Here is a 21,343-nt window from a genome sequence, read left to right as displayed (position 1 = left end):
ACCCTGATCATGTCCAGCCCCTGACCAAAGCGGTGCTGCTGCACGCCGAGCCCCAGGAGGTACTCACAGGCTCTCCAGGCAGCCCTCGGGGTCCAACTTCTCCATCATCTCCCTGCTCGGCAGCGAAGGCACAGAGGGAAGCAGCAAAAGAGACAGAGCAAAGCAGTTATATTTCAGTCACATCACAGGTGTTTCATTCTTGTTAAATAATAATCACACCGAAAAGCAGCTTCCCTGGAGTAATAAAAGGGTAGCCGTGCATAAGGAAGACCTCGTAAGCCGCGAGACTAATACTGCGTGTGCAGAATTTACCGAGGATTAGAAATGCTGTATGGATACTTCATAATTCATGTCAGTGTTTATAAAGATGGATTTTGCTAATAGCCAAGATACTGTAGGAACAATTCGGGCCATGTGAGTCAATAACCACAAGATTTAGTGCCTACTGAAGGGGAGCATGGGAGCGCTACCCGGGGAATTTGATTTAGCCAGATTAACCCACTGGCTCCTCAGATAAGCCAGAGGCATCAAAGGGGTAATTCTTCATCCCTCCACACCCACCTCTTGTTGATGCCCACCGATGGTGCTTCCTCCAAGTCATTTTTAAACCACCTAACACATGAGGCTCCCCCAGGGACACCGTATCACAACCCAGCACGCCCACACCCAGGAAATCAATCCTAGCAGCCAGCCCATGCAAACCCTCCTCTGCTGCTGATAAAATGCATTCTCTTCCCCTCAGCTATGCCCTCTCTTCCCCTTACATGGTTTCTCTTTCTCTTTAGGATTAAAGTTCTCCAGAAATTTGTTCTTTCCCCCAAAGATGCAAGTTAGGTCTTTTCGACTTAAAAGCCCTTTACATCCACGACTAATTAATCCTCACAACTTTGTGGTCCGGAAGGCATTATTATCTGTGCTTTACAGATAGCCAAAGGTGGAAAGAGAACATTGTGGAGGGGGATTAGAGCCTGGGAAATCCATACTCCTCCAACCGAACTGCACACTTCCCAGAACTACACATTCAGCATTTGCAATCTCTTCTCTTAAACTGGCCCTTCTAGGCCTGTATCACTTAGTTTGAGCTTTGCTAAAGGCCTTGCGATTATCGACTGCACAGTGTTAAAGTGAACAATTTAATCTTTGATTCCCATGTCTATCTGGACTCCCTATTCCCCAAGTCGTGCTGCAATTTGCTGTATCTTAGAAAACAAGCAGCACACATTGTCGATGACATGATTTTTTGTAACAAAAACAGAGTTTTTTGACCAGATACTTAAAATGCACATTTCTCATCACTTTTCTTCCTCCCATCTTGCTCTGTTTGCCCCATGTCACTCTCATCCCGTGGCACCACGCTGCAGGGACGAGCTGCTGCTGCTGCTGCTGCAGGGGATGGCAGCAGGCAACGTGCGCCCGGTGCTGCCATCACATCTGCTTCTCGTTTACAGGGCTCAGTTATGAATTCAGAGGACTGCTGCAGACACAGACAAACTTACCCTCTCCCCATCCTCTCCGGGAGCCCCTGGGGGTCCGTGGGGGCCTGGCTCGCCCTGTGAAGGAAAGGCAGAAAATCCTCAGAGAAGGTGGACACAGTCTGGCAATGGAAAACATTGGGTAATAGCGAGAAACCTAGCAACAGGCTTGCCTTTTCTGTCTGCACCATGTGCTGAGGATGCTCGTATCCTCACTTTCCTGTGCATGAGGCACAGGATTTACTCGTGACATCTCACTAGGGGTCTGCGAAACAAGCAGATACTGTGGCTCCTTCAAGGAAAGGGGACTCGGGCTCTGCACACAGATATTCCTTCACCCAAGGCATCCCACTATCTCACATCTCGCCAATTAAGCATCTCTCTCAGGCACTGTCTTGCCTTTCCTCTGTAGCTTGTAATCATAATGCGATCTCTGCGTCTCAAGAACTCCCCAGCTTTACAAACTAATGGTTTAACTGGGGAGACAGTGGCTCTCTCTAGGGAGAGGAGGCAGCCTACCAAAATAACTAGCTTCTTGCTTTTTTCCCCATTGTTTAATTATAAGCCAAAGCGAACTATCCCATTGTGTTTTTGGCAGTTCCCATCCAGATCTGCACTAAAAGCAGGTTTTGCTTCTAATTTGTCAGTCTGCATTTTATTAAAGTGATCCCCCCCCTCCACTTTCAAGCAATCCCAGAAGGATTTTGCAGCTTCCCAGGATGTGAGTGCTGTGCCTGGGAGCAATGCTGTGACATCCCACATTATCCTTCAGGACACTCTTGTTCTCGTTGCACTGTTCTGGCTCATCCCCAGCAATAGCTGCCCTCCTCCCAGCCATGTCCTCCTGCCAAGGTTTCATTACAGACTGCAGCCAGGAAACAAGTGGAATATAACTTACTCTATTTCCCTTCTCACCAGGCAAACCAGCCAAGCCATCAAACCCTCGGTCACCCTAAAAGAAAAGCCAGGTTAGTACACGTTTCCACCTGCTGTTGAATATGTTTCCAATTTGTTTCCTTTCTGTGTCAAGGAGGGATTGATTTTCTCCCTCAGACATTCAGCCTTCACCTCCCATCAGACCAGTGATGATTTCAAAGTTATAGATTAAAAAAAAAAAAAAGAAAAATGCTCAAATAAAGCCATTTTACCTCCTCCCTTTTCCTGCAGCACCTACAGACTTATTATTTTTCCATGTGAATTCCGGAGTCCCATCATCTAAAGCATCTCAATTCTGGACAGGTTATTCTAGTGCAATTTATTTCATTTTATTCCACAGAATTACAAATGATGACCCAATGGTAGCCAGTTGGGCACCAGTATTCCTGCCAACAGGTCCCCAGACACTACCTTGGCCTCCACCACAACCCATCCCATACACACCCCTCTAATCCTGGCCAAACAGGGCTTTGGCCGTGCTGGGGAGCACGATGCCAAGCCCAATATAAGGAGCTGTGCTAGGAGGGCGGGCGTGTTGCTCTGTGCTTGGCACCACGCTGGGAAAACAGAAGTCGTGCGGACACACTGAGCACACAGCTGCTCGCTCCTCACGTCCCCTGCCCGGCTCTGCAGATGTTCTCGAAGGAAACGGGCAACTCTTTGGGAAGCTGAAGTGTGAGGAGGAAAAATTAAAACCCCAGTAGTTCAGAGAGCTTCCTGGGGCTCAGACCAGCATGGATCCCCCAGCAAACCCATGCTTTAAACCCAGCAAAGCACAGCAGGGCTTCTCCTCTGCACAGCTGCTTTTCCTCACTGAATTTGTGCCCTGTTCCAATTCCCTGTATTCTGGGGGGAAATAGGGGCAGGAATGCACTGAGACAGACTGTCTGTGAAAGCCTCAGCTCTTTGGAAAAGGGAAGTCCCAAAGGCATCTGCAAACTGCGGGTGATGTTGTCACACAACACCTGGCACAGATAAAAAAGGAAAGTCCCATTTTCTTTGTATAGTGGGGAACCCCCTGGTCAAAAGGCACAGCACACACTAGTGGTAAGTGGAACGAGCACCACTCCTTCCTTCCACAAACCTTTTACCTACGAACGAAGAAGCTGGTTACATCAGAGCATTTTGGAGGATAAATCGACCTGGCCAAGGCTGACGGAGATGCACCAGGGTAACTGATGGCTCCTTCGTTTCTGTCAGCTCATGGGGCGTTGCTCTGGCTCTGCTCACAGCAGATTTAGCTCGTTTCCAGAGCTGCTCATTATTCTGTTTTCCCTTCTTCCCTGGCATCCACTCCTTGGAGGGCAGTTGATGCTCATTAAAGCACTTTACTGGATAAATGATTTGCAGCCTCCTGTCTCTGTATCAAAACCCCCCATCTTTTCCAGCTTTAAGTATCTACATAATAAAGTACTTAAAACCTTTAATACATGATTCCCTGAGCAAACTTTCTTTGCATTCAATTTCAGTGGAACAGCTCCTTCCTTGGTTGATAATACCTGCAGATCACAGCTGAATGAAAGGATTTTGTCTCAAAGATAAATACAAGGCATTAAAATTCCTCACCACTCCTTCTACATTTCCTCACCCACTTAATAGGTATTTTTTGGTAGTTATATTTCAGGATATTTCCAACTGCTCATTCATGTTTGTTTTTTGTAATTAGGATTCTGAAGTATTTGTTCTACAACTGCAGCCAAGGGAGCATGTTTCATTCTTAAGGGGATCCAGCAATTTAATAAAGTTGCACCAAAAAAAAAAAAAAAAAAGGAAAGAAAAGAAAATACAATCTCTTGCTGTTCTGCCTTCTAGGTGTGTGTTTAATTTCCCTCAGCTCTCAAATGTGGAGCCCACATCTTCACAGGAGTCGCTGGACCATTTCAGCCACCTCCTCCAAGCAAAGAGGGCTCCTCCTGCAAGGGTCCTCCCGTTCCTGCTTGCTAACCAGCTGATGCAAATTCCAAAAACACACAAAGATGTGACGCTACCTTTGGTCCTGTCTGGCCTGGCATTCCCCGGGCACCGTCACTGCCAGCTCGTCCCTGCAGCAGAGAGAAGCAAAGTCAGACACAAGGGGTAAAGTAGGACTGCGGAGACATCTGCTCTTTGGTCTGTGGCTGAGCAAAGCTTTATTGAAGCCAGAGCTTGCCAGCTGGGCAGCAACTTCCCTGGGCAAAGGGAAAATGTTGCTCTGTTCTTGCAGCAGCATCCTGGGTCAGCCTGGTGGGCTGGAGTATGGCAAACAGCAGGGAAGCTGGTTCACAGCGTGGACATTGGGATACAGTCATCAATTTGAAAAAATTATCTTCCATTACACTTTAAGATATGCTATGTCGATGTTCACAAATTGAAATGAGATAAAAGTTTATGAAAGCCGGATGTGAGTCACACAAAAAACTTCTTAATTTCTTCCTCTGGTAAGCTTACACAAAGAGCTGGAGGACTCCATAAAATAAAAATCAGCATTTGTGCAACGGGAATGTCAACAGAGCAAGTGAGCACTGCTTCTGCCAGCTCAGATACCTCCAGGGACCAGTTCCTCACACGCTGCAAAGACTAGGGCTGCCCGAAGCAGCCCAGGGTGCTCCTGCAGCTCCCACCCCAGCACCGTGGAGCAAAAATCTGGGAACTAAAACATGGGAAGCATGGACATGCAGCTCTTCCCATCCTCCCTCCTCCCTACCCCAAGCTCTTATCCCCGCGTGTGTCTGCCCAGCTGGACCGAGAAGGCCTGGACCAGCCCCTGGCTGGCCGCCAGCCCACGCTTGTGCAATGCTCTCAGCGCTCAGGAATTGCTTTGGCCGCGGGACGAAGCGCTCCCGGGACACTCACCCTGCGGCCTGGCTTCCCTGCTGGGCCGGGAGGGCCCTGGATGCCTCGTGGACCCTGTGATGCAATGAGGAGAGAGAAAGAAACGCCGTCAGCCAGCAGCATTACAGACGGACCCCGTGCAGCTGGCCGGAGCAGCGGCCCCACAGGCATCCCCAGCCAGGCCCCATTGGGGTGGTGAGGGTCAGAGGGGTGACAAAACGGGGTGACAAAACGGGGGGTGAACCCCTCGAGCAGAGCCCGGGGTTCAAAACACACCGGGTAGATGCAGGATTGAGCATGTCTGGATGGGAATTGCATGTGTAGACCCAAACGTAAGCCTTCACCCTGTGAGCAGCCCTGCGCTTGTCACGGGCTCAGGGTGGTGGAGACAAATCCCTGCCCCCCATTAGAAAATTTCCCTTTGATGCAGGATTTACGACTCCGGAGGACAATTTTGTGAGCAATAAGGAACTCCCCACACTCCAACATCTCTCATATTTACAAGGCCACCCACACCACATCTCTTTTCCAACGTTTGTGGCCAGGGAATGGCTGGGGCCATGGGGAAGGCAAGAGGCTGGCGCACCAAGGAGCCCCCTGCCCCTCAGCAGCCTGCGGGACTCCCCCTCACATCATGCCTCTGGGGTGCTCACAGAGGGACCTGGGGGTATTGAGGGCCTTCAGGACCCCTCTGTGGATGCCTTTGCAGGAAAGGAGAACCACCTGCAGAATTTTACGCTGCTGGCTTGGAATTATGCCTTGAATCTGCACTTGGATACTTGAAGGGACATTTATACGTGGAACAGATGTTCCCACACCTTTCTGGTTTCAGCTTGCATTTGTAGGCTCTGAGCTGCTCCCCCACAGCAGCCCCTGAAGCAAGGCTGGCTGCTCCACACCTGCATTTCCCCAAAGCCCCCGCAGCCCCCCGATCTTGCCATACACACCTGAGGCCCCATTTCTCCAGCTTCGCCCTTCAGTCCTCCACTGCCCGGGGGTCCCTGTGGGCAAAGAATGGGATTCACTGCATTTTGCCACAACAGAACCAGAGGGAAGAGCCAAAGGGCATTAAGGAGAAGGCATTCATGCAGGTAACCAAGAGCAGGTGCTGAACCAGTGCCAGCTTCGTTCTCTCCTTGCTTCTTTACTCACCATGGGGCCGGGCCGCCCGGTCAGACCCATTGGGCCTGCGGGTCCTCGCAGTGCCAGCTGAAACAGAAAGAGAGATGCTGCTTTAATTGTGTTCCTGTGTCACTGCCTCAATGGGACATGGCCACACTGCACCATGAGCTGTGTGTTCCCTGCATGCTATGAGAAACAGGAATCCTTGCAGCTATTTCCATATTCTCAATAAATTTGATCAACTGATCAACTTCTTCTTGCTTCCACAAATGGGCCAAACCCCTGGTTGGTGTCGGTCTGCTGAGAGAATTTACGGACCTACAGCCCAGCTGCCTGCAGCCCCATACCTATAAACACCCCGCTTGAGACCCATGGCAGATAAAGAGCACAGATTTTCCTGCATTTGAACCCTTTTCCAACAATACACACAAACAGAATACAACGGGCACTTTTAACAATAATCTACTGAAGGTAAATGACAAAACTTTACCCAAACATGCTACAGGGGTTTGCTCACATCCTGGTTTAGGAGGGCTTTTTCTTTATGAAACTAGCAGTTTAATTTTGGAGGATTTTTTCCTTTTTTTTTTTTTTTTAATTACTACTTAGCATCTTCCAAATAGAACAATTCAATTTGCAATGGGGGGCGTTTAGCTCAGTAATTAAGGAGTCATGTAACCATGCATCAAGTCGGTAATTTCCGTGGAGGGTAATGGGGCCGTCCACAGTTCATAACATCACTTGGACAATTTGTTCCCTCGTGACAATTCGACACTTTAAAAGAGTTGTAATTATCTGTGTATAACTGGAATTAAAATCTATCCGTGACTGAACTTGGAATTGTGTAAATATTGCACAAATGCTGGATTATGTGGCATCTTTTTACAACTCCCCATTAAAAGGGAGCTGCTCCGGAACACTGCTGGCTGGGACAGTGTCTACTTTCAGTGTCTACTGAAAGCCAAATTTTAAGGGAATAAGTCAACCTAATAATGCAATTAACAACACCACCCCAAAAAAAAAAAAAAAAAAAGAGAAAAAGAAGCACTTCCCTCTGCAGGACTCTTTTTTCATTCCTGCCACATCCCATAACTTCTCCACAGAAAGAAAATTATTTCCCTGTCCACTTCAGTATCAGGGTTTTCAGCTGAAATTGCCTGATGATAGGTTGATGTTTGTCAAGAAATGGATCTTTCTGTTTATGGAAATTATCAAATTTTCATCCACAGCCCAAAAGTTGCCCAGGATTTATTATTTTTTTATTTTTTTCCCAACATTTTACTGAAAATTAAACAAACAAAACACACACACACAAAAACAAAACAGAAAAGAGAATTTTCTTGGGGGGGGGGGATACTTTGTTTTTTCAAATCAGTCACTATTTTTGACAGGCAGAAGAAAACAACAACAACAAAAAAGGTCTGAGAAAGCAGATGCTTCTCATGAAACGTTCATCTGGTCAAGAAAAGCAATTTCCCAGCAAAATAAATGCTAATGGAAAAACTGTAGGCAGCCTGGAAATTAAGACTGACGAGGTAACACAAGAATCATAATCCACCAATATCATTCTCAGAGTAAGGTTAATGGATAGGAAAATGCAGTGGCTGGTGGCATCAGGGCCCTGTGCTCTGCCTGAACATGAGAAAAATTGAACTCCTTAGTTAAAGGAGAGCTGGATGGAAAGCAAAATAGTCCCAGCTGAGCCAAAGCCCTCATTATAAACCCAAAAGGGCATGTGTCACCCAGCTGGGTGGAGAACCTAAAGGACTTTATTTCACTCAAGGGTGAAAGGAATTGCTTTTTAGCCCATCAACAGCATCTGAGCTACGAGACCCAGCTGCCGGCAGACGTGGGCTTTGGACGCTGGTAAGCACAGCTAAGCTATGTCCTTTGATGGCTGCATTTGGCTGGAAGAGAACCAAAGCGCCCCAAAGCCATCCCCTTTCATTTTTGGCCTTGCTAAACCATCTTGTATTTTCCCCTTTACTGCTCCAAGCCAGGATCTGGTCCTTCCTGGACAAGACTGGGACAAATAAATCAGAAATGCACTCAAGGGGTCCTCACGTTTTCCCTTCTGCTATAATTGTGCCTGCTGCTTTTCTGCTTTCAACGTGCTAATGATCAAATGTAACCTCAGACAAGCACTCATGGAAGGGAAAATTCAAAGCTGTCCTGCCTGGAAATGAAGTCTTATTTTGAACAGCTGAGGATGGAGCCTTATACACTGACATACTCATCCAGCTAGGGAACAGGAATTGTACTGGGAACGTGCATGGCCCATCTTGTTTCACCAGTGAGCCTAAATAATAAACACGGCTGGGGATTATGTGATCACTAATCAATAAGGTCATTTGACAAAACAAAACAAAAAAAAAAAAGGTGTAGATATTCATCATGTATTTTCAATAAATATATTAAAGGAAATTGCAGGCTGCCTGCTGAGATTCATGGAGCTGGGAACAGCTTACATCTGTGACATACATTTAATTATTGAGTGAGATTTGCTGGAAAAAATGAAAGAAAGAAAGAAATCCCCTACAGCATATGCCACGACTTTTCATATAGATTCTCAAAACTGTCAGCATAAACAGCAGAACGCTGCAGCAGGTTTATGTCTACTTCCATCAGCAGAAGGCCATCTCCAAGGTCCGTAGGTAATTTAAAACTGAGTTTTTAGAGCCTGGCCTGTTGCTGGTGCTCAATAAAAGGCCAAGTCATCCAGGTGTCATCACCTCAAGCCATGCAGCAATCCCACCTCAGACCTAGGTCAAGAGACTGTTACCAGCAGGGATGGTGCAAACACGGAGACATCTCCTCTGAGAAGTTTAATCTTGTCTTCCTCATCAACACAGACCTGCTGCAAGAGACACCCCGCTCCCCTTCACTTACCCTGGCCTGCTGCAGGATGGCTTGGGCTTGGGCCTCCTGGGCTGAAACGAGTGGTCCTTTTGAGCCAGCATCTCCTCCTCCGCTAAAGCGGAACTGATGGGAACAAGACAGAGAAAGCAGGTCACGGGGTTGCTGTGTCTCCATACTCACGCTAGCCTGGTTCCTAAATAGCTCTGTTCAGCATGACTGCCCCAGGCCCATCAGTGTCCTTCCAGACCACCCCATTAAGCAGCGTGCTTTCGGGTCGCCCAGCTCGCCGGCGCACACGGACTGTTTCCCATGGACGTATCCACACAGCAAATGCTGCCAAGTCAAAGCATGCACAATAGGAGGCCTTGCAGGCTTTGAACTGTGAGGACCTCATGCACCACTGCTCAAAACTAACGCTGAAGTTCTCACAGGCCTGAGAGCCCCCGTGCAGATGCTGGTGGACATGGGGTTGTATCGGGTTATTGGGCTGGAGCTGTCTCGTGGCCATGGGACCGAGGCTGCCTTTCCCAAGCATGGCAGCATACTTCAGGGAAACTCATCCTAATGTTTAAGCCACGATCCTTACATGCAAAGGATTTAAAAAAATAATGATTATTTTTAATTTTCCTGAACTTGAAAGGGAAGGAATTGTTTGATGTTTTCTTCTGTCTCTTCCATCTCCAATTCCTTAATTGCACGTGGTTTGGGGTTTTGCAAGAGGAACTCAGCAGAGTGCAGAACCTACTTGGAAGGCTCTTTCACCTCGACTTCACCTCTGCGTCTTGCTTGGTTGGCTCTAGGTATACGACCACACGAACTTGGCAAGCACATCCAAAGAAACAATTTATAGGCCTACGGTTGGTTTCTGTAGGGGCCAACAAATGTATTGTAATGGCCAGCTAAGCTCCGTGTTGAGCACTTGGCCCAGGCTCTCCTCGGCACCCTGCCAGTAACCTACACACATATCACCCTGCGATTTGGAGCCCGTACAAGAGTGCTGCGGTTTTTCACTAAAGCCTCTTTCCCTTTGGTACCTAACCACTCATTTTCAACAGCTGGTTTCCTGAGGGCTTTTTCTCACATCAAAGGAGACACAAAATATAATCACTCGCTTAGTGTCCCGGGATCAAGAAGACTGACTTGGTACTTGCTAGCTTCATGTAAAGGAAAAAGACAATGCAAAGTAACCACTGGTCATCAAAAGGGACCAGATACTAAAACCGTAAGAACCTGGATGAACTGCTTTGAACAGCCATTAGAGGCTCCTCACCTTAAGAAGCAGGGTAATGCCCAAAATTTGGCCCTTGGAGATGTCTTTAGTTGCTTCCTCATGACTTTCACCCTCCACCACTTAACTCCAAGGAGCCCAAGTCATTTAAATGCCTTTTTGGGGGCTATATTTGTACTTACAGGCAACATAAGCATTGTCCCTGGTGGTCCTGGTAAACCATCTGCTCCTGGAAGACCTGGACGGCCAGGTGGTCCCTATAAGAAAGAGAAATAAAAATAAACTTCTGTAATACCATCTTAGTTATGGTTGTAAAGGCGTGTTATGACACAAAAGGCTCCCTATCTTGACAGCTCATGTTGAGCACGCTGGCATCCTGATGGTCTGGCAAATTTTGTGGAAGCACATCTGTAAGCGCACATGGTTTTTCTTAGTAATTCCCTCTCCTTACATCCTGGCCCCTATATTTTCAGTGTCTGCCATAAGCAATATTTGAGTGAACAATAAAACCCTCTGCGTTGTTCCAAGTCAATGGAATCAATGTTTAGTAGAGTCTCTTAAAATCTATTAAAAAGGTATATGAAACTTCATAACTCAGGTCAGCGAAATAGAAATGTGGAAAGATAAATACATTTCCGTGCATGTTCAGTCATCTGGGTCATTCCATTTTTCTCTCTTCAGTCTTTTTTTTCTTTTTTTTTTTTGTCCTGTGAGGCTACTTCTGTCTACAACGAAGTGATCCTGTCAGCAGCTGTAAATCAGCCAAACTCCGAGGATCTCAACAGAGCTGTGCTGATTAACATCAGCTGAGTATCTTTAACTTACACTAAAGAAACAAGTACATAATAAAAGATGTATTGATGAAGCCATAAATAATCGAATATGGCCAATTTCCATAAGACAGCCCACAAATTATTCACGCTCACAGTTGTGGACTCGGCAATAAGTTTAAGTTAACCCAACTTTTCACAACCATCCAGCAAGCCTACATACAAACGAGGATGACATCCAACCACTCGGTGAGCATGCAGAATTGCAATTTTCACACCAGCTTAAAGGGCTGAGAGTGGCTTGATCTTGACCCAGGAGCCCTGGTGCTCTCTTCATGGCAAGGCAGACAGAACTGCCTGGCCAGAAGCTCAGGCTTGAGGACTTGGACACTCCCCTGGTCAGTAAATGCCAACAATAAAGTCATCTGTGGAGGACCAAAGCCCTTAGGAGGGCAAGCGATAAACATCCACATTAGTTTGTATTCTCTCCCATTTGTCTGAAGCTCTCAAACCCATCCAGACACCAAACAAAAGGGAAAATAAAATCCTGCCACAATCCCAGACACCTGTGGACACAGAAGAGCCAGCCCTTGTCCTGAGAAGATGTGTGCTCACCACACAACGCAAAGGAAGGGGGGTGAGGCTGGGAGAGGGAGGAGGGAAAGACAAAAGGGTACAAAGTCCCTAAAGCAGAGGATTTAGAAACGGTAGTTGAAGTGTTTCCCTTGCCCCATTGTTTTACTTTCAGATCTGGGTGCTCGTTGGGTCTATTTCTACGAAGGGGGAATCTAAAAACATCCTTCAGATCTGCCTTGGTTTGGACTGAGGGTCTCAGGCCATACTGGAACTGACGTTTTCTTCCCCCACATCTCGTCTCAGCCGTGCAGCTCTCCATTTCTGCAGGAGCAGCGGACTCAGCTTCACCTCACACCTCTTTCCTCCCTCCCTTACCCTCCCTGCCTTCCTTAACCTACCATCTCCTTCCTCGTCTCCCTCTTAAAAAGGAACATAAAGCATTCGAGCCAAAGTTCCGAGCCCTAAATTAGAGCCCAGCCCTGGGGAACGACAGCCACCATCACCCCACCCCGCGGGGCTGTTCCCCTGCCCTGCACCACAATCACAGGGCGGCGCGGTGCCGCGGGCCAGGCGCCCAGCTCCGCACTGCAACCGGCCCGGAATAACAACGCTGCTCCCAGCGCCGCAGCGAGCCAGCGCTGCAGCCCCTGATTTATCATCAAAACCACCCAACGGCTCCCTCAGCGCCGAAGGAAGGCTGCGCGACACGCCAGCCCATCCATTTTTCAAGACAAGCTCATGATGTTACATTCCTGGTGTTTACTTAGTCTGGCTGACACCGGAGTCCCTGGCTCTGCTGGCGAGGTGCAGAGGGCAGCCCCATCTGCCGCACCAGCAGCATGATAAATAATTTAGGCCAGGCTCGTCTTTATATAATAAACTTTCTTCCCTCTCTCCCCTCTCCTTTAGCTCTGGTCCCCTGTATGACGGATCAGGAATGAGCTTGTTTATCTCTTGTTGTGTACTCTGCCCGACAAATGTTGGTGGGATGTTTTTCTACAAAAACGCCTCGTTATGTTTCAGGTTGGGTGCGTGAGGTCTTTTCCTTGCGGGGTGGAGCAGTGGGGGGCAGCGACAGGGAGGAAAAATCCAAACCACAAAGCACTTTGTAAATTTAAATTGAGGCTGGGTTGCAGAAACCTCTGAATGCCTTTAAGAAATGCAGCACGTCAGACCCTCCGTTGGTGTAAATCTGTGTCACTCTCATTATGTAAACAGAGATCTGCTGATATACAGCAACCAGGGATGGGAACTTCAACTTTCATTTGGTGCAGTGCTCCAAGATGCCACGCTGAGCACAAACACTAATGCAGTATTTCAAGGGAACGCTTAACCTCACATCTGTGTTAGTTCTCATGATCATCACATAGCAGACAGTGATGGACAGACACACGGTGGGTGTTGAGAACAGTGCCCAGCAGCAGGCACACAGACCCACCCACCAGCCTGCAGTTTTGAGCTTCAAGTCAAGGATTATTTTTCTACCCTGGCCATAGAATTTCATGAGAAAAGATCTTTCTCACAGCATTTAGGGTTTTCTGTGTAAGGCACTGCTTGCAGTCTGATGGAAGAAAGGGTACCCTGAAAGCTTCGAGCCTTTCAGAACCACAGGAAGGATTTTAGGGATCCTATTAAACTCTGGAGATGAAAAACTATTCTCAGTGGAAATAAGGCCATGGAGACATTAGGACTGCATGAGCTTGGGAAATGTAATGATGGCTTTGAGACCAGCTTTTGCTCAGAGCTGGAGGGAAGCTGAGCAGAAGCCCAGCAGCACCAAGGCACCCACATTTATTTCCCAACACACAATGGGGTCAGCGACCAGGGTGAGATTTGTTATACTGCTACAGACCATCTCGTTTAAAATTAAAGATATAAATAAAAATCTCCCCTTTTCTTCATTCCATTCTGGAGTACCCACAAAACAGCTCTCTGGCCTCCTAAGTGCCATATTTCCTTCTTCCCACCACTTGAAAGAAACTCCCCATCAGCCCTCTGCTACCTCCCACAAACAGGCTGCTCTGCAGCTTTGCTGGTGATGCGAGCTCCTCTGTGCTTTGTAAAGTAACTGGGATAAATGAACAAACTGACATGATGAATAAAACAGAGCTAAATGAGTGTTGGCCAATATTAACATAGCTGAATATTGTTGGTATATTAATTCAGTGCACCTGCCTGATTGCAAATAAGTCCTTATCAGATGCTGGCATAAGAAATGTTCCTCACTGTACACATATAAGTACCATGTAAATTCATGAGCTATGCGCAGGGTTAATAATAAACAAATTAAAGAGGAGCTGCTCTAATTGAAAAGAGTGTTTTAATACAGTTTCAGTTCCTGGCTCTGCAAGTTCATCACTTCTCCATGCACAATATGTTGGATTACATTCTGTTCTGGACACTCTGTAAAAGCAGGATGTGCTGTCTGGGCTAGAATGCAAATGAAGCCTTTAATTTCAGGGTGTGTAATGACAACATCAGGGACAGTGTGTCTGCTGCTGGTTGGCTTTGCACGGCCATTCAGGAGGAGCCCGGCCAGCAAACATCTGCGTGGACAAGCGGCAGAAGCGCTACCTCCCTCCTCATCAGGGTCAGCACCCATCCTGGCACACAAATAATTGTTAGAAGCAGGGAAGAGCATCAAGGGGAGTAGAAGAGCAAGCTGGACAACATGTAGGACCCATGGAGGCTGAACATGAGGGCAAATGAAGACTACCAAGGGCTGTGTTGACTAATCCTAGGCTGCTGCAAGATTTGTGCTGCAAAAACATTGCTGGGACCTTGCCCGAATGAACTGTGGATGGTCCTCTACAAACTCCAACACTGAAGGATGCAGAGCCTTGCCAGGGCAGTGCAGGAAGACCCAGATCTGTGGTGGCTTGAGGGTTAAGCAAGCCTTGGAGCGGTGGCCCTGGCACCCAGCCGCGGGCTCGTGGCTGCGTATTGACTTTCTGAGCTCGCAGACACCGATCGATGGAGCTCAGGCAGGGCCTCTCGTTCTCAATCATGTCACAACCACAAGAAATGTTATTACTGTTCCGTCAAAAAAAAACAACAATAAATACACCAGGAGTGTAAATGAAGCGAGGGTCTTTACAGAAGGGCTCCGGGGGGTTGTGGCAGCACGGCAGCCAGCGAGCTCCAGCCAAGGCCCTTGGGACCAGCAAGGCAACCAAGAGCCTTAATTAAAAATATGGGGCCCGAGCCAGGTTGACTGCCACACGACCCCAACACCTAAGCAATCTCCTCAAATACACCTGAAAACCACACCAGACACCTTCCAGTGCAGGCCAGCAATGGTTTTATTTCTCCCAACACTTGCATTTTGCAACACGCACGTCCTCAGGCTGGGAGGTGAGCAAGGAAGGTTTGGAGCCAGCTGGTTGCCTCATCCTCCAGCAGGCAGGAAAGGTGGCAGTGCAGCTGGTCCTGCTATGCCCCAAGCATGGCAGCCAGGCCACGGGGGACATCCCACAACAACGAGGTGTTGCTTTCAGTGAGCACCAAAATGCAGTTTCCCATCTCTTGCTTTTTTTTTCCTGGTGAATGGGTGGGCTGGAGAACCACCTTGATGGGTGGGAGAGGAAGGGTACAAGGGCAGTGCTGGGGAGGACAACAGCTCAGGGGGATGTGGGGCATAAAAGAGACCCAGGAGTGTTGTTCCAGAGTGACCCCAGGCCTTTCCTGCAAGGGACGACAGCTTTTAAAAGCTGAGGGTAGGAGAGACTGGTGAAAACCAGCTCAGCCCCTACTTAATGCAGAAAGCCTGGCTACAGAGGATTTAGGGAAGAACATTTAGCACTTCTAGCTGGAGTTTTCACATTGTGCTTCATCCCATCCTAGGGTGGAAATGTGCTCAGCCCTTTCCTGAGGGGCTGCCACTGGTGCTGCCTGCCTGCAAGGGTAAGGAGGAATAAAGCCCAGGGGATGTGATGCAGACCTGATAGTTACTGCAGAGGCAGCCATGCAAACCTCCAGCATCGCTTAAGCATTACAAACAAAGCTACACTGAGCTCCTTTGTAGCACAGAAATCTCGTTCTGATTCTCTGCAACGGAACAAATCCTCCCTCGTGTTCATTCTGGGTCTTAGGTTATGCAACTGAAATAGAAAATAAAGTGGAAAAAAGACAAACAGCAATGCTACAACATGAATCCTTAACAGGAGTCGCAGCAATTAGCTGTGCTAAGATGTGCATCAGAACAGCACAACACCCTTGTCGGCATGGACCTTCCCATTTGAGCCTGAGCAGCTTCTCCCATCCTGTACAGACAAAATCCAAGAAACTCAGCCAGCAGAGCAGGAAACCCTGCAGATGCAGAGGGTCTGGGTCTCTCTATCCTATCCCTGCTGCAGCCCAGGGACAGATAGGACAATTCCCTACTCAGAAAGCAGCTGCTAAAACAGCTGAGGACACCGTGCTGTGTCAGACCCTGCTGCGTTATCTGCCAGGAAAAGCTGCTGAGGCCCTGGCCATCAGATTGAGGAGTGTTTGCTGATAAGCACTCCCTCCATCGCCGAGGCATTCTGCATTCACCGGGTGACAGCACTGACAGCTGCGGGACGCGGTGCATCCAGGCACATCTCCTGCCATCAGCATCACTGCTGCTCTCCTCCTGCCCCCGCTTTCCCAGAGAAAGGCTGGAAAAATAGACCTCCAGCCAGCCTGCCTTCAAAGAGCCATCTGTAGGCATGCTTTCTGCCCTTTTGGTCACTTAGACTGTGTGCCTCAGGCCACAAAGTGCCCTGTCCTTAGGGCCGCTTTTATTTTTAGGTGGACTTCTAGCGCCCGCTAAAATTGCTCCCAGCAGCAGCCCTCGAGCCTGACGTGGCCCTGGACACTTGCCTTGGTGCAACTGCCTGGCCCTATTACAGCTCGTTTTGTTCAGAGAGGACAAGCCAAGCTTTTCCTGCATGCCTAATGCTTGCACACCTCTTGCTGAGCTGAGGCTTGAGTTCAGCAGCCCCTAAAATAGGGGTGAAAAACACAGTGGGATGGTGGTGCGACACCAGGGGCTGTGCTGGATGCAGCCAAAACCAACCCCTCTGCTGCAGGACCCGCACCACCAGCTGAAATGAGGATTCAGAATCACAATGAGCTCCGTTTTTCTGTGCTCATGGCTGTTTTGTGTGCTGGCTCACCCTGTTCTCCCAGTGCCCAGCTCCTGTGCCCTAATGACTAATAACATGCCAAAGGGTGCAGGCAGAGAGGAGAGGGTTTGTCAGCTTTAGTCTTGGTTTTAGCCTGGAGAAAAGTGCTTAGTGCTGCTCACTACCGTGGCTAGTCCCCAGCCACTTGTCCCTGGGTGCAAAGGTCTGCCCTTTACCCTGGCGCAAGCATCTTTTAGGGCTGACATCCTCTTCACCCAGCTCTGAGGTGTTAAGACCAAGGACTCAGAGAGGGAACACCATCAAACGCCTCGTGCAACCAGCAGAATTTAGGGTTCCAGTAAGGCACCACAGTCCCGCTTTGAAGACAAAAAATGACAAAAGGCTTCTAAGAGGAGAAAAACAGGGGTACTCACTCTCTCCCCAGGGTCTCCCATTAGGCCCACGGGTCCAGTTGGTCCTGGAGGTCCTGGAAGACCCTAGGAGGGAAAAAAAAATAAAAATAAGCCACTGAATGAAAATGTGCATTATTTGTAACGTTCATAGAAAGCACAGGAAAAGAATTAGAGCTTTCTGTTTATTTTTGCTCCAGAAAACAGATTCCAAAGCGCTCTGCACACATGCATGGCACATGGAAGCAACACATCCCAGGCACAGATGGGCGCTGAGCCCTCTGCTCAGCTCCCTGCAATGCACACATCCAGCACCATGCACCCTCCAGTGAGGTGTAAACAAAGTGCCACTTACTGCCGGGCCTTCGGGACCTGGGGGGCCCTCCACAAGCATTCCCTAAATAAGAAGGAGGAAAAAAAAACAGTGATTAGCAGAGCACATCCTCCAAGTCACGTCAACATCAGGGCTGGAAACCCAGTGCTTTGTCTGTCCTTAAGTATTTCATGTCTTGCTTCTGGGTCGGGGCATCCCAGAAGCTGAGCAGTTCCCATTCTCCCCCAGTGACACCCCCTGTGCATTGAAAAGCCAAATGCCATTTTTCTGGACCATGCAGGGCTTGGCAGAACAGCCCTTTCCCCCAGCACCAAGCCTCACCACAGCACAGGGGCATCTTCCATAAAAAAAAACCTTTTCCCTCAGCTCAAGGACAGGCAAACCCAGGGCGCACACAAACCTCGGCTGTGCTGCAGGGGGAGAAGGGCTCGTTGTCAGGAAGAAGCTGTCTCTGAGCCCAAGCAGCTTTAAAAAAAAGTTAATAATCAAACTGCAAGGTGCTTTTTTTTTTTTTTTTTTTTTGAAATTACTTTTCTAGCAGGCTGCACACCGTGATTTACTCTGTGTACCTAGGAAATCACTGTGTGGGCAAAATGGTAGAATAATGTTATTTCATTCCTTTTAATCTAAATATTTTGTCATAACTTTAAATCAGATCTATCATGCACTCAGTAGAATTGAGAGGTGTTTTTTTTTTTCATTTTCCCCTCATTGGTATGTAAGAGGCAGGGAAAAAAACCTCCCAATAAGCCAGGCAAACGTTTTCCAGCAGGCATCAGGATGCTGTGCTGGGCAGAGCCCCACAGCCAGCGCTGCCTTTTTATCTCGGGACCACTGACCACGCGCCCAGTGGGCACCTCACTCGAGCCAAAGCGCTTTCAGCCCTTGCCAGCTCCTCTGTGGAACTGGGGAAATTGCTCCCAGGGGATGCAAGCAGCCTAGGAAAGCCTGCAAATCCCCATGGGCTTGCCTGGAAGAAGCCTGGGGGAAACAAGCGCTTGGTCTTGGGCAACCCTTGGCTGGGCTCTGGTGCTAAAAGCATCGGCTGAGCCCACGGCAGCCACAGGAGCAGACAGGGCTGAGCTGAACGGGTCTGAAATGGGGAGAAGAAAACCCAGGCTTGCCCCCAAAGCCACAGTGCCTAACCCCAGAGGAGCAAAAATTAGACCAAACATGCTGGCAGGAGCCAGCCTTGCTTCCATTAGTGCTGTTTCGGCACCATTAATGCAGGGCCAGCGTTATTTTCTGTCCCTCCCCACACCCGTACTCTCCATTACCACGTCATTTAAATCCGCTTTCCGCAGATTTGGGTGCATCTGGGAGATGTCCTACTAGCACCTGTGTTGTTCTTTGCGGGTAAAGAGAACAGCTCCTGGCCTTTGCTCCATCCCCATTCTGAGAGCAGTGTCACTGACCGCCACGGAGCCACAGCTCTCTTTTGGGTGTAAATTAGGGGGAAACCTTACACAGCACTGCCCCAACCCTCACTAAGTGAGCTATTTGCTGCTGTGGGCTAGCAAGATGTGGCAAGCTAAGCCGATAAAGAAGGCTCTCCACAGGAATGACATCTGCTAAGCACCAGCTCCTTTTCAGTCCCCAACGAGGACGTTGCTCAGAAAACCCCAAAGCTCCCAGCAAGCCCACAGGGGCACCCTCAGACCCATCCCTGGTGACACCGAGACCAACGATGGCACATTTTGGTGTGGCAGGCTCCAAAACACAAACCGATGCCAACCCTTCCCTTCACCAGGCTAGTAAATGTCTCCAGCCTGGTGCTGAGAGCCACAGCCCACCTCTGTCCCCCCCCCAGGGCTTTTTTTTGGGGCTGCTGGGTGCCAGCATCACCACGGCCTGAGCACGCACAGCACCAGGGCTTTCCATGGCTGGCTGCAGGATGCTCCCCGGCACGGCGGGGTCTGGGCTAAGGAGCCAATTCACAATGCAAACATCCTTGGCATCTCCCCGTATTTATCTGTTGGTTTACGTTGAGCCCTAGCTTTAGGGACATCTGGAGAGTCTCCTCGGCAAGGGATCTCAGCTGTTTACACAACGGGCTCAGCAACACGAGGGGCAGAAACACGAGGAGGCTCTGGGAGCAGCCAGGCAGGGCAGGACACCCCATAGCTGGGACACGAGGGGGGTCCCAACATCCCCGTGCCCCCAAGCAGGACCATCCTCACCCCACTCCTGTGCTGCCCTGCTGCCTCCAGCGAGCGTCAGCACCGAGCAAGGATTGAGGGCCGGGCGCCGTGAATGAATAGCTGAGAAAATTCAGCAGAACCCGCCTTCCCTGCTTGGTTTTTATTTCCCCTGTTCTGCTGCAGCCCCGATCAAAACGGAGATAAAGAGCACGGCGAATGTGAATTTCTCTCTCTGCCGAGGAGGAACCGAGCAGAGAGGAGCGAGGCAGCATTTGGTCTTGTTTACTTTCTGGCAAAAAGCTATACGTGGCTCCAGTGTTTTGAAATAGCAAAGGCGGCCAAATTCTTTCTGGATGATTAAACTTAACTATTTTGCTCGCTCTGTAACGTTTCGGATTGGTTCTGGCCGAGGGCAGGCTGCTGGGGCTGCCTTTCCCCGCGTCTTTCTGCTCGCCCCCCACCCTCCCCGCGCCGCAGTTCAGCGCATCGCTCGCTCCCTGCCCTTTGTTTGCAGCCCGAGAGCAGGACCCAGAAGGGAAACGGAGGAAGGAAGGCTCGGAGATGCTTTTATCAAGCATGCGGGGAGGCTTGCAGAGCCCTGCTGCTGCCCCCCCGGCTCCTCCATGGCCCCACTGGCACCGGCAAAGTCTCCTCGAGAGGGAAAGGGAGGAAAAATGCAAATGAAAATGAGGGGCTGGGGGTGATGGGAAGTGCTGCTGCCACGCTGGGCACTGCATGGGCCCTCTGCCAAGGGAAATTAGGTTAATTGAGCTGCTGGTGTGCAGCGAGCCTGTGCTTGGCCCTTCAGGGACGCTGTTGATGGGGTGACTGCAGGGATGCAAAGCCCCCGGTTGCTGTCCAAGGGCACCGTGGTGCCCAGCAAGGGGCAGACACACATTAACTGCCCAAACTGAGCCAAAAGTGGCTGTCCCAGCACGAGCAGGGCTGGGGACTGCAGAGCCTCCAGCCCTGTGCACACCTACAGAGGGATGCTCGCTTGGAAACCCACATTTTCTGCAGACTGCAAAGGGCACAGGCAGTTTTTATTGTTCTTCAGAAAGAAAAAAACACCTCGGGAGTGGGCCAGGGCAGAATCGTAACGAAGAAAAGAGTTGAGTTTCCCTCCTGGGACAGCACAGGGCTCCTCTGGAAGTGCAAGGCTGGGAGGAGCCAGGAGCAGGAGGAAGAGCAAGCCTCTCCGCTCAGCTCCCACCCCGTGTGCAGTGGGAACCCTTTTATTTCCACAGAGCCGACCCCATTAGCTGCACCATTAAAGGCGGCCCCGAGCTGTAGGTTCAGGTCAGGATGGGACCTGGCCACCAGCTGCGGAGGTCCTCAAAATCCCACAGAGCTGGGGACGGCCTCTGCCAGGCACTTCCATTTTACACGGCCTGGGTTGTTACGGCGAATGAGAGATGTCATGGGAAATTTTGCACTTCCTTCCTAATTTAGGCTGCTTTGTGAAATTAAAAAAAAAAAAAAAAAAAGAAAGAAAAAAGATTACAGGATTTTATATTAAAATGAACCAAGTAATTATTTCATGGGAAGATTTCCTCCCAGCTACACGGCAGAATACAGAGCACCAAATCACACA

General features: G+C 49.2%; 1 protein-coding gene across 4 annotated transcripts in view; it reads right to left on the bottom strand.

The window, feature by feature from the left end:
• The window catches only part of COL5A1 (collagen type V alpha 1 chain), a 168,091-nt gene that overhangs the window by 55,024 nt on the left and 91,724 nt on the right, over positions 1-21,343 (bottom strand). For all 4 annotated transcript variants that reach the window (XM_084494111.1, XM_084494108.1, XM_084494109.1 and 1 more), the window contains 11 exons: positions 17,630-17,671; positions 17,299-17,361; positions 10,611-10,685; positions 9,231-9,323; positions 6,372-6,428; positions 6,167-6,220; positions 5,241-5,294; positions 4,397-4,450; positions 2,371-2,424; positions 1,497-1,550; positions 68-112 (listed from right to left, as the gene is read on the bottom strand). In XM_084494111.1, the coding sequence (XP_084350237.1) occupies positions 68-112; positions 1,497-1,550; positions 2,371-2,424; positions 4,397-4,450; positions 5,241-5,294; positions 6,167-6,220; positions 6,372-6,428; positions 9,231-9,323; positions 10,611-10,685; positions 17,299-17,361; positions 17,630-17,671 (645 nt within the window). The remainder of the gene's footprint in view (positions 1-67; positions 113-1,496; positions 1,551-2,370; positions 2,425-4,396; positions 4,451-5,240; positions 5,295-6,166; positions 6,221-6,371; positions 6,429-9,230; positions 9,324-10,610; positions 10,686-17,298; positions 17,362-17,629; positions 17,672-21,343) is intronic.

The sequence above is a fragment of the Aythya ferina genome (genome assembly GCF_964211825.1).
Source record: "Aythya ferina genome assembly, chromosome: 20".
Taxonomy (NCBI): Eukaryota; Metazoa; Chordata; class Aves; order Anseriformes; family Anatidae; genus Aythya; species Aythya ferina.
Note: the sequence above shows the minus strand (reverse complement) of the source record. Positions and strands in the feature narration are given on the sequence as shown.